General features: G+C 48.1%; 2 protein-coding genes across 2 annotated transcripts in view; one reads left to right on the top strand and one right to left on the bottom strand.

The window, feature by feature from the left end:
* Positions 1–321: 321 nt before the first annotated feature.
* SFRP4 (secreted frizzled related protein 4) lies at positions 322–11,537 on the bottom strand. The gene is made up of 6 exons (XM_074898151.1): positions 10,695–11,537; positions 10,475–10,555; positions 10,319–10,384; positions 7,691–7,889; positions 4,531–4,594; positions 322–2,000 (listed from the first exon to the last, which is right to left on the bottom strand). Exons 1-6 carry the CDS (start codon positions 11,461–11,463, stop codon positions 1,812–1,814), a joined length of 1,368 nt encoding a protein of 455 aa, XP_074754252.1. The 5' UTR covers positions 11,464–11,537; the 3' UTR covers positions 322–1,811.
* A 1,446-nt stretch (positions 11,538–12,983) lies between these two features.
* Positions 12,984–13,467, top strand: part of EPDR1 (ependymin related 1) — a 34,945-nt gene continuing 34,461 nt past the window's right edge. The window contains 2 exon segments of the mRNA XM_074898150.1: positions 12,984–13,264; positions 13,266–13,282. Of these exon segments, the coding sequence (XP_074754251.1) occupies positions 12,998–13,264; positions 13,266–13,282 (284 nt within the window). The 5' untranslated portion in view covers positions 12,984–12,997.

Here is a 13,467-nt window from a genome sequence, read left to right as displayed (position 1 = left end):
AAGTTCTGCATCTGTCCAGAATTAGTGGGAATGCTGACCTTTGCATATTTTAATGAACTGCTTGAAGCTCAACCAATGATCATATAGGGTTGGCTTTTCCCCCCTGAACTACCCTATACACTATTATTCCATTTTTCTGTAACACCTCTGTCCCTTTATTCTAAGCATTCTAACTTGGCATCTATGTCTTCAGCTCGTGTTACTATATTACCAAGTATATTACTGCTGCTACCCAAATCACTCCAGCATATTCTCCCTTGAATTTCATGCATGCAAATTTCATTGGAATTCTTGTAATGAGAAAGATCAATATACTGACATGACCAATCATAACTCCTTATGTTACCCTCCCCACAACTTTTTTTTCTTTTTCTGATATAGACACTCTCTATTTCAGAAATGCTCATTTTGTTTTCTAGATACCAGAACTGTCAAGTCTAGTCCTTGCTTTCATTGCAGGAATTCTTGAAGGTTTTTCAGCTGTCTATCGTGAGCTCTTACAATGTTAATTTAGGTGATCTTCTTACGTGTTAACAGAAATCAGACTGTGCTATCCATACTGCCTCATCCAAGTACATCTTGGGAGGAATAGAATGAATACCATCTTGGAATGATGTTGATTAGATTTGTATCACCTTTGTTATTTTAATACCTCACGTGGCAAATGTTAAGTGAGTAAAACTTACTACATAAATGAAAGCATCTGCTTTGTCTGTGACCCTTTGCAGGGTAAATGTTAATTTCTGATCATGAAAACTGAGAACAGCCAGTCGTTTTGAGAAGTTCATGAAAAGAGACAAGCCTTATTTATTTATTTATTTATTTGGTATCAGAGAGATTTAGAAACATGGTGCCAAACGATAAAAAATTATCTAAACGAACACTGAGCCACATGAAGACCTATCTTCTCCTTAATACTGTACAGTAGCTGTCAGTTATGTTTAGAATAATGCTTCTATTCCAGTTTTCAAAACAAAGCTATATTACAGCAAACGTGTTACTTTTAAGAATTCTACAGATCTGCCTCACTTTAATCTGTCCTTTTAAAAAATACTGATTCTTTCAATTAGATGCTTAAATATGTTTGAAATTATAACAACAGAAGCCAGCCTGAAGTACAATTAAAAAATTAAATGTCTGCTTTAAATGCATTTTTGCTATACAAACCCACAAGATCAAATACTAACACTGTAAGCATATTTTTGGCACACATGTAAAAATAATCACATAATGCATACCCAGATGCTTATCAGTAAACTACACTTTTGAACTCTCTGAACAAGGGCTGTGATTCCAAATAGCAGAGATTCAGCTCCAGCAGCTGCAGTAGTTGCTGCCCGAGATGTCTGCCAGAGGTTACCATCCCTCTGCTGCTCCTCAGCTGCCCCGGCTCTCAGCTCACCAGACTAATTCACCAACTACTGCACCAGTGCATTTTCTGAGGAGAGAAGAGATGCTCCACGCAGCTGTCCAACCTCTGGCATGGAAGCAGGGCAGGCAGCTGGCACAAGGAGTGCAAACCTCTGGCAGCCAAGGCTAGACCTACCTCCAGCTGTAAACCAGAGCCCTAGGATAAAGCTCAGTCAGCTCGAATATGCCTACCACATATTGCTGCAAACCTATGCTCTATGGCTTGCAGTGGCTTAAAAGGAAAAGCAAACCTTTTAAAAGTAAAGTGCAGCAAGAACATCTATGTAGAAACTGCCATGAGTTTTTAAGTTGATGAGTTCTGGATTACTAAAACATGCCGATCAAGCCAGATCGTGACCCTCATCGTGCAGGGAAAGTCTTTCCTTTTGGAAATTTCACACTCATACTTTTTTAGGGTTGATTTCTTTCTGGCCATTTCTTATTTTAATGGCCTTTTTGGGGCCACCGGCCAGCGGGTTGGTGTTCTTCGTTGATGGCTTTGGGGCTCCACTCCGACCACTGCGTCCTGCATTCTGGTTCTTACTGCGGGCTGTTCGCAGCTTTTGTTCTTGCAGTCTCTGTTCCCACCTCTGTGGAAATACAAAAGACAAAGAGGCTGAGTTAGGGAAGGACATATTCATAAATAATTACGTTTTAATCAAAGCTATCCTGAAACTCTAATACTAGTGCTGCTCTTAGCAACTCTGTGATCTGTTCTGCAGGCCCACTGATGTCAGTATGTTATGGCTGTCTGCAGGGGGAACCTGCTGCATGTTTTGGGGTGCGGGAATTTCCATGACACCAGTCGATGAAAACGACACTGCACATCTCATGTGTGTGCTGCATGTGTGTGTACATCTCACGCCTTTTCAGAAATCCAGGGGTGCTGGCACCTTGCCATCAGAAAGACAATATTTGCACACTGGAACCCCTTTGCAAACCCCTTCTTTGAAGTCTTACTGAACATGATACTTGATTTTTTCCTTCGAAAAGTCTGCAGAAAGCAGACTATCCTTTCACAATATATATTTAAACACACAGCTACAAGGGAAAGTAGTATTTACTTTCTGGTTTTCCCTGGGGTGGAGAGGACTGGGCAAGAAAGAGCTTATGTTATGGACAGACAACAGAGTTGACCAGTGAAAGCACAGTGTTCAGAGTTGCAATGGGATGGTTGTGAATAATGCACCTGCAGCTCTATTCAGCAGCATCCCTGAGCAATTTTGAAAAGCAATCAGATCAGCGAGCCCACCAATGGGACTGTATGTTAGATTTCCAAACCAAAAAGTGCAATGGTTAGAAAACAGGTTTTTCCAGTGAGGTTAAGTGGTTGGGTGGTCCAAAATATGGAGAGATCCACAACACTGCAGTGGAGACTGCAGTCTTCCACCTCTAGGAAGAGAAATACTTAAAGAAAAGAAATGTACATAGTAGAACCTGGAAAGGGTCTCAGGTCTCGCTTCTATTAATGAACTTTTCCTTCTGAAACTCCCAAAGACAGGGGCTTTGCCTAGTGACCAGAGCAAGAGAATCACTCTCCAGCTTTCCTCTTTAGTATCTCTGCACTGACCCTGTTGCAGCTCAGACTCTTGTCCTGGCTAGAGAAGAGACCAGCCATGTTGTGGTTATGTTAACAGCTGTCTTCTGTGGCCCACAGACAGCTCAAAACATACATTTTAAGTGGTAACTCACGACAGAAGTTGGATGCAAATCTTCAGAGATGAATGATGGGCATTAAAATGAAGCCACTGTGATACCTAGTTCCATACTGGCTATCTTTGTGCAGTCAGGGTCATTAAATGCATCTTTATGAAACAAAAACTATCAGCAGACATTGAGGTGTGTCCCACTCAAAAATGTTGAAATGAGAATTTAATTTATGAAACTATTAATATCAGAGGGAATGACACATGCTTTGAGAATTATTTTGCTTGGCAGTCATGAATCTATTTGACAGTCTAGAAATTAATGTTCAAACAGGTTTCAAGACACAATTAGAAATGAGAAAACAGAGTGAGAAGGCCACTAAAACACACTGTGTGAGAGTAACAGGCCATTAAGTTGACAGCTAAGGGATTTCAAGAGTCCGAGTTATATGTCAGTATTCTCCTAAATCCCACATGGTATCATCTGCAATTGCAATGTGATTATTTTTTAAAGAATTAAAGCCATGTTTTCTTTTTCACACATAGAGGAGTAAGTGAGGAGAAAAGGGAATGATAAAAGCATCAAATACAATTTCCTGCAAGAAGTTGGCCTGTAATCTAAAAGCTTCTACTGATGGATACATGCATCTTTTTTCCTCCTCTCTATCAATTGCCAATCAGCTCATAACTAAAATAAACATACATGTATGTCCTTAATGCTCTGATACCTTTTCTGAATTCCAGAAATAACTTTCTTCCATCTCTAAAAGTATGAGTAACAGTCAGACATTGTCTCGATCCACCCTTTCTTTCCATTATAAAGAGGAGTTTACAAGCAAGGAATGATAACAAGTGCCATCCTGAAGCTCCCAAAGCAGGGGCACCTGCTGCTCCTGCCTCCCAGGTCTCTCTACTATAGACTTTGCCTTCCAGTGTTCCCTGAAGCCAGTGAGGGGATGTCCAATACTTTCAGTGGATCTTTAGTGGGAGGAAGCTAGTGAGAAGTCTGTGTCTCCAGACTGCAATTTTTAATGCAGCAAAGTCTGTTTATCCAGTGCAGTGTATTTTAACTTCCTTTCTTGCCTAATGTGGACTATGCGTTCATCTGCCTATCACCTGTCTGACAGTTACTCGCCTTAGCATTGATATGGAAGAAATACCTAGAGTCATTATTGTAATAAACCAGAGTCCACACAAAGATCATCCAACCATCCCATTTAGGCACAGTTTGCAGAAAAAATAAAAATAAATTAGAAATCAAATTTTAGAGACCCTAAAATGGAAGACAAATTTTCAAATTTTCACTTACACTTATATGTAATTATGAGATAAGAAAATGTTGAAGTGAAAATAATAACACCCAGAGGTGTTACAGATATCTGAAAGTCAAGCAAGTTATTCAATAGTGAAGTAGAACCAAGGTGTTTAACTTTTTATCAAGATTATCAGCATTCTTTTCTTCAGTTGTATTTACCTTAAATCTTTTGTTTAGCTGATCCTTCCATTTTTCAACTAGACATCCATCAAGAAGCATCAACCTGAAAATGAAGAAATAAATACAAGTTATACATATTTCTGATTTTGATTCCTGACATGTCATTCCATATGATCTAACACAGACTGAGGTTGAAATGCACCAGCAGGTACTGGTACTGACGGTGTACAGGATGACAGGCAGAAAAATACTTTTCTCTATCCCTAAATGTTTTCTAATGGATTTCTACATGTTTACACTGATACTTCTGAAATTCTAGTCTAAACTCTGTAAAAACAGAAAATATTTTTCAAAAGAAATCACATTTTACAGCCAGAACTGCAGCGCATGGCCAGTATTGAGAAAACATTTAGAGTCCTCTGTCCTCACCTGCAGCTATTCTGCAGGGGAATATTGTCCTGACGATCACTGTTAACAAAAAGTTATGTTGGGTAATATCCCATGAAACTGTTTAAATGTATATGTACATACATTTTTACTTAGGCCCACTATGTATTTGTGTGTGTCTGTGTGAAGAAGAGTTTAAACTAATGTATTTTACTTCTGAATCATAAAAAAAAAGCTGTTTCACATCCAGTTAATACAGCTCAGCTGACGAATGGTAACACATTATCTGATCAGTTACAATCGTCCCCATTTCTACCTATAAATACATGAGGATGGTATTATGTAGTTCCTACATGTAACTACTTAATGAGTGATTTAAAGTGAATTTGGAAGAGGCTTGGGCAGTGATACCTGCCTATGACTGAAATCTGGCTAGCTCCTCTATGAAAATACTGAGTCTAGGTGTTGTGAAAAGAATGAAACAAAAATGTAACTATTAAATGTATAAGCCTTAAACAGCTTCTAAAATAGTTTATTCTAAAGCAGTCTGATGTCACACCTTCTAAGACCCAACCCAGAAACAACTATTTTATAGCACATGACTGCTGGAATTTCTTTATCTCCTCTACAGCTATTTAACTATTTTAACTTTTCTCTTCTTCTCTTTTTTTTTTTTTTTTTTTTTTAATTTTAGATACTGGGCCTTAATATGCCCTAATATCACTTCCCTAATTCTGGAAGGCTTTACTTAGACCTCAGTGGTGGCTGGAAACATCAAAATATCTTTATAAACACACATTATTTCATACAGTGCTTTGCTGGTGGGTGAGGTTTACACAGCATAGCAGGGCCTGACCTCCAGTTTCCATGAACAGCATCGCTGCTCATATCAGTTCAAAAAGAGTACAAAATGCTGCCACTTGCAGCCATTAGCTACTGTGCATACACTCTGCTCAAATATAAAAGGACTACAGTGAGTGCAAGCCCTGGAGAATCAAGACCAACACGATAAACATCACCTTTTCTTTCTGAGGAGATATTAGAGAACTAACATATAGGATTGAAGCTAAGGCCACATCGTGATGCGTGAAATCACAGCACGGTGTACGTCTGATGCAGATTCTGTTCAAGTCAAACAACTGAGTGAGACCCTAACCCTACTGACAGGCAATGGGCGTTTTGCCATTTAATTCAGTGGAGATAGAGTCTCACCAATTTTCCTTAAGGCATTTTAAAAAGCGGCTGTAACTCAAAACCTTCTGTTTGTGTGCCACTGAGTTCAACAGGAAACACACATAATAGTTTATGTTTCTTTTTCGAATCCATTTTAATACACTATATGAAATTAAAAACCTCAGTGACCTTTAAAAACCAAAATATTCACAAAATATTTAGTGAACGGTGTGTTTTTCCATAGTAATGGAGAAGCAGACTGAGATCTTTCACTTTTGAAATCTTCCCTCCCTGACAGCTCCCTAAGGGTCCTCTCCAAGAAAGCCCTGCAGCTCAGAGCAACTCGATCACAATCGTGGTTGTGGTCCTCCCATGTGACTCAGGGCATGTATCCATAAAATGGCTAACACAACTGAAGGGCTCTAAATTAATCTTTGTGAAACAGTTCCAGACCTGAAGGAGCAAGGTGCCATGTAATAGTAAAATATTGTGCCTGTTAGCTCACACAAAAAAGGCTAAATTAATAAGGTATCGGATAGCAACTTTTAGAAACATCTATAAAATGCTTTTAAAATATCAACAGAAAGCTCACTGAAAATATGGATACGGCCCATCAAGTTCTGCACACAGACATTCTATGGTCCCTACAAGCGCACGTGATCAATTAACAGTCACATCACTGTATGCAAAACCAGCCCGCACATTTGACAAACAGCCTTACCCCTGACCCACAGCACACAGGCACACATACCTACCACACCACAACCTGTCCCTCTGGTGTCTGTGGCTACTGGTACACTGGGGGTGCTAAACAGGGATGGGATGTCCCCTTCTGCCCCAAGGACCCAGAGAGAAAAGGGAGCTGTGGTTCATCACTCCCTCCCCTCCAGACCAGCATGCTGGATTTTCTTCCATGCCTGGGGCTAGGCAGACTGCCAGATGAAGTCTGGTAAAGTTAGTTTTGTTTTGTCTTTTAATCATAGAGCAGGACTGGCAAGCTGCTCTCAGAGTATTTACTTTTCATCTGCCATCCGGAGCCGGAGCTCCAATGGCTGCAGCTTTGGCTGGTCCCGGCACAGCTGTGGGATCGCAAACATCTCGCTGATGGCACCGGTCCGAAGTATGGATATGCTGGCAAAGAAGGCCTGGCTCTGTTTGCAGCAGCTCTGTGGACTGGAGATGTGTATCATCTCCTGTACCCTCCCCTGGGGTCGGTGAGGCAGAACTATGCCTTCCACGTGCTCCTGCCAACATGGACCACCATCTACAGCCACCATCAGGCTTGTAGCACACGAAGCAGCTCATATGTATGGAAACCGGTCCTAGAAAAACACTCCTGAACAGCTGGAGATGCCTGAACTGCTGCACGATGCATTCAACAATACGCTGTCAGCACCTAATGCCGCCAGGGTTTATGCCCCATGTGTAAGCCAGGTTTTGTAAACACCACATTGTGGCGCAGAGCTGAGGCTGATTAAGTGGAAAAAGTTAATTGCGAAGGTAATTGAAACATGTGGGTGTATGTGTGAGTTACCCTAAGAAAAACTATGAGCAAAACATGCTCATGATGAGGAAGGGAGCTTTGCTGGTCCTCCTTCCCGCCTATAACATTTTTCTGCACCCCGTGGCCAAGGCTCACCTCGAGCGCCATTCATAGCACATGATGAGAACATCCTGCTTCGGCTGAAGAGGTGGACACTGGCAGGAGGAATTTGTAAGAAGAGGCACTTGAGACAGAGGAATTGGCGTCGAAGACTTAAGTATGTCTTTGACTTCAACTACAGTCGTTACTTCATTGCAGCTCCCTCTTTCTACGCTTTTTACTTTAGCGTGAATGACTGCAATTAGAAAAACAGAGACGTGAGAACAACAAACGGTCTCAGAAATTTAAACACATCTCAAAATTAAAGAAAACGTATTAAATTGAAAGCTGTTGTTTCGCTGTGAAACTAGAACTACTTCTTCATGTGTGGGCACGTACAGTGGCTTAGAACAACAGAGGCCTGATCCCCATTTGTTTTTCAGTGGGACTGTTGACAACTGTGAAATTAAACATGTGCTTAAATCTTTGCCAGATCAGGCCAAGCAATCTCGCCTGGAATCACACACACAAACAGCTCCTTTGACTCAGACTTGAACAACCCCTCGCATAAATCGGACCCGTTCTATAGCCACATCTGGCTATTTCCAATTAAGTAATGAATAATTTACCTCACAGACAGACTGAATTCAGTCTTTTCAATAATAAAATCATTTCCCTGTAGGCTGCATCCAGGAACTAAAGTATTTTCTTAAATTTAAGAAGGAAAAGAAGGTTTGAAACATGTAGTCAAAAACTAAGAGACTCAGGATTGTCATGATTTACTCAGTCTATATGTTTTTCATCTTCTGCCTTTGGATTTTCCATCAATAATAAGATCCTCATATAAAATAGACTCTGAAACAGGTTCTTCTCACTCTGAATACACAATCATTCATATTTTTACCTCTTTTTTTGAGGAAAACTGCATGTCTGCATGGACACAAGAAGGTGAAACTCTGTAGATTGCTCTGAGGATGATCCCTGGCTAACTTTGTACCTGTGAACCCTGGCAGCATTTCACCCCTTCTCTCTTGTGAGAAGTACCAAGTCAGAGAAATGAAGCATGATTATTACACTGAGGACTTTGTCTGTAGAAAATGTCAAAATATAAAGGGTCCTGTTATCACAAAATTCTTCAGTGAAAGAAGCATGAGAAGTGTATGTACCACAGGGTGATCAGCCTGCATCGATGCCACCCCTGGCAGCCACCAGGTCAAAAGCCTTCAAGTGGACCTATAAAAGGTTGGAATAAACTTCACATGTAGAAAACAGGAGACCAGCAATTTTAATGAAATCTGGGCTTTATGTGCTAACTTTTTTAGGACATGTGTAACGACCACAAAACACATGAAGGATTTCAGTTTCAGGGACTGAATAAAAATCTACAGATTGAATAAAAATCTACCTCTCAAAAGCAAAATCTTAATTTCACAAATTCAGTGGAATTGTCCTAAAGCCACTGGAATCAGAATTTGTATAGCTAACACCTGCATTTCATTTTGGAGTAGTCATTTTACACCACTGCTTTTTCATATATTTCAGACAACCGTGCAAATTCACTGTCTCACCTGAATATATCACTATGTTGTACTGAGATGGATTAAGGAACTATATAGAAAGAATATATGACATAAATGCACCAAAATTCCAAGACAAAAAAAGTATACAATTACCCAAGTCAGATGTGCAGCTTGATTATTCCCACCAAACTGGAGTTTGGATATTTTTCCCGTATACTAACAAAGAAGCAAATAACTACAGACTTTCATTTGATATCAGATAAATAGGAATTGACTGAGTATAATAACTCTATTGCATAAGAACTGAATACATCCCTTGAAGAAACAACTTTTATCTGAGAAAAAAAACATAAAGTACAACAGACCATGATACTGCATGGTAAATTCATAGTTAACAGGGGTTTTCTGTTGATGTTACAGATATTCAATCTGGTATTTACCTAATCTTCATCAGACTTCTTCCTGACTTCCAGCATCAGAAAACCAGAGGCAGGGGAGCCAGGAGGGAGGAGAGGTGAAAATTTACTTATATTGCCAATATGTCATGCAACATATCATAAAACTATCAGCCAATTCCTTGGCTGGCTGGTGCAAATTGTCACTGAATTCAGTTAATCTCTGACAATTCTGCACCAGCTGAAACTCTGGCTAACAAGTAAGAGAATATAAGGATTCCTAAGTCATAACTTTTTACCTTGCTTCAGCTTCCTTCACATTTACAAGTTTTATTTAGGTGATAAATCCCTGTTTATTCCACCTGCTGGATGAAAACAGGAGCTGCCCAAGCACCACAGGGTCATGCTCACATTAGACGTAACTGCTGCATGTGCTGGGGTGACCTTTAGAGCAGCAAGCACCCTTCCTGCAAGCACCCTGTTGATGCCAGAGCACACTTCTGACATTTCCCTGCTTTTATCAGAAATACAGCCCCATTTGCGCAATGCCCGCATGAGGTGTGCCCGAGTGGTGGGTTTTGGAAGAGGACGGTGAGGTGTCCTCGGGCCAAAACCCACTCAGGAGGGCTGTGGTGGAGCGGTGTCCTCACACTGCACTTGCTGGCCGGGGCCTGGTGTGGGTGCAGCACCCAGAGGGAGCTGCCCAAGTCGCGGGGGGTGCCGAGAGGGGTGGGATGGGCAAAGTGAAGCGTTTTTACCCCTGCACTTACTGTAGCTGTAGTTCTTGGCCAGGTAGGTCGACAGTGTAGGCTTTGTCTTTTTGCACCTGCATCGCTCTTCAGAGGAAGAGAAGGGGAAACGGTTGAGGGGTGTCAGAGGGAACCTGGCTCCGGGAAAGGGGAGGTGGGGGGGTGCCCGAGGCTCACCCTGGCCGCGGCTCCGGCAGTCGGGCTCCGGGGGTCTCTCCGGCACCAGCACGCCCTGCGTGAAGTCCGTCCACTTCACATCTGCAAACAGAGGCGCGGCGGGGAAGGGAAAGCCGTCGGGGCGAGGCTCCCGGGGCAGGGGTCCCGCAGCCCCCCGCCCGGGGAGCTCCGCGGGGGTACAGGGGATCCTCCCTCCCCCGGCCACCCCCGGGGCGCTCACCCTCCGGCAGGTCGGTGACGATGGCCTCGGGGGAGATGCAGACGCCGCGGTCGTAGACGGGGAGGTCGTCGCAGGCCAAGCTCTCGGGCCAGCTGTGGTTGTAGCGGCGCATGATGGGCTCGCAGCCGTCGCGGGCGCGCTGGCAGACGGAGCGGCAGGGCTTGATGGGGTCGTAGAGGAACTCCAGGGTGCAGATGGGGGCGTACATGGCGCAGAGGAAGAAGGGGAGGACCGGGCTGCAGCCGGTGCCCACCAGCTCCTCGTACTGCTCGATGGCGAGGACGGCGTTTTCCTGGGTGCTGTGGTGGAGGTGGTTGGGCATGCGGGTGATGTTCCAGGGCATGGAGCGGCACATGGGGATGCGCACCGCCTCGCACGGCGCGCCCTGCGCCCGCGGGCTCACCCGCAGCCACAGGGACACCGCCACCAAGGCGCGCAGCATCCTCCTCCTCCTCCTCCTCGTCCTCCTCCGCCGCCGCCCGCCGCCGCCGCCGCTCCGCGGGTCGCGGCGGCCGAAGGGCGCGGAGCGGCGCTGCCTCCCGGCGCCCGGCTGCAGACAAGTGGCGGGAGCCGCCGCGCCGACAGCCATGGGCATCGCGGGACCGCATTTATACCGGTGGCACGAGTGACGTGGGGCCGATCGCGCTCCCTTGGCAGCACCGCTCCTCCGGGGGAGAGAGGGGAGGGGGGAGAGTGGGGGGTGGGAAGTGCGTGCGTGCGTGTGTGTGTGTGTGTGTGTGTGTGTTTTGCTGTGCAGGCTCGGTGACATCACCCCCACCCCCTTTAATCCCCCGGCGACATCACTGCGTCTCTGGTCCGCGGCTCCAGCGCCGGTTCAGTTTTCATCTGTGTCATAAATTCCTTCAGGTGGAAGCGGGAGGGCGGGGGAAGGGGGAGAGAAAAGAGAAAAAGCAAACCCGAACCACAGGCATCAGCCGCGGGCTGCGCGCTCCGAGGCGGGGACAGGGGAGGAGGAGAAGGAGGAGAAGGAGGAGGAGACGGGAGAGGGACGCGGGAGCCGCTGCCGGAGCCCCCCTCCTGCGGGGCTGAACTTTACGCTGCGTTTTCCCAGGGGACACGGAGCGGAAAGTTTTTGCGGGCTTGGGGGAGCTCCGGCGGCTGTTCCCTGCTTCCGTCGCCTCCCGGGGCGTTGCAGAGTTCCCGCCGTGAGCTCGGCACGGACGGAGGACAGGCGTGAGGCGGCCGGGCCGGGCGGGCGGGCGGGGAGGTTGCTCTTTACCCGGCGGGTTAAAGCGGGGAGGGCCGCCCGGGGCGGGAGAGGGCGGCGGAGCCGGTGCGGGGCTGCCCGGCGGGCACTGAGGCGGCGGGCACTGCCCCCCGCTGCCCGCCCCCCGCCTCCGTCGTGTGTGTCCCCGTCCCCCGTCCCCCCCCCCCCCCCCCCCCCCCGCCGCCTCTGAGAATGGGTGGAAGAAGGGATTTCAGGCTTTTCCCAAGCTGTTTTTATTATCTTCTTTCCTTGGTGCTCCACGGCCACACGCCCCTGATGCAGTGGAGTGGCACGGCCACGCGGGAGCGAGGGGGTCCCTCTGCTCCCCCCGTGCAGCCCCTGTGCACGGGAAAGACCTCTGGGCCCTTCCTCCACCGCGGACAAACGCTGCACCCCAGTATTCGAGGGAGCCGCCGAGCAAACAGGATGAAGGCGACGCCAGGTTACGGCAGTGGCCTGGGAGAGCCCCGGCGTGGCTCGGAGGGGGCAGCTCCCGGGCCGGGCACCGTCCTGCCACCCGCGTGTCCCCGGCAGAGCTCGGGCCTGGGTGCGCCAGGGCCGGCGTGTCCGTGGGGCACCGGCTCCCCCGTCCCTTCGTGTGCGAGGAAAGACCCTCAGCGGGCAGGACACAACAGTGGGGACACCGGGAGGTGACGGGGTGCGCGAGCTTGGTGACGCTGTCCGTCCGTGGGGACCCACTGCAACTCCTCCCTCGAGAGCGCCGTTACAGCAGTTTCACCCGGCAGGTTTCCCACCCCCAGCCTCCGCAGAGTGCCCACAAGTACCCCAAGGCTCGGACCTTGCAGGGACCCCTCTGGCACCCCCCTCGCGGAGCAGGGGCACGGCCAGGGCAGGAGGGGGGGCAGGGGTCCCCGCCGCCCCACTGCCCTCCTGCTCCCCCCTCCCGCTCGTGTGCGGCAGCAGCCGCTCGGGCAGAAACCGCCTCTCCGCGGCTGAGGTGATGCGGGTTTGGAGGCGGGACGCCCCCGCCCCCCCCGCCGGCGCAGGCCTGCCCCCCCCGCCACCCCGCCTGCGCGCCGTGCGGGGCCGCCCTGCGCGGAGCGGGCCGCGGAGGATGGCGCGGGCGGCGGGCGGGCTGCGGCCGGGCCCGGGGCCGGGGCTGGGGCTGGTGCTGCGCCTGGGGCTGCTGGGCGGCCTCCTGCTGCGGGGCGGCGGGGCGGCGGCGGCGGGGGGCGGCGGGGGGGCCGAGCCGTGCCAGGCCCCGCGGCAGTGGGAAGGGCGCACCGTGTCCTACGAGCACGGTACGGGCCGCAACACGCGGGCCGCCGTCTCCTACGACGGCCCCAACCAGCGCCTCCGCATCCTGGAGGAGAGGAAGGCCCCTCATCCCCTGCAAGAAGTAGGTGTCCGCGGGGGGGACCCCCCCGGCGGGACCCCGCGGCGGGCGGGGCGGTGGTGGTCGGCGCAGAGCCCGGAGGCGCCTCCCCGGCGGGGGGGGGGGGCGGTGGTGGTGGTGGTGGTGGGGGGTGTCTCAGCACCCCGCGTTGCGGGGAGGGACCTCCCCTGCCGGGGGGGGGATTGGCG

This window comes from Athene noctua, chromosome 2, assembly GCF_965140245.1.
Source record: "Athene noctua chromosome 2, bAthNoc1.hap1.1, whole genome shotgun sequence".
Taxonomy (NCBI): domain Eukaryota; kingdom Metazoa; phylum Chordata; class Aves; order Strigiformes; family Strigidae; genus Athene; species Athene noctua.
The sequence above is the reverse complement of the archived record's forward strand: the minus strand, read 5'-3'. Positions and strand labels throughout refer to the sequence as shown.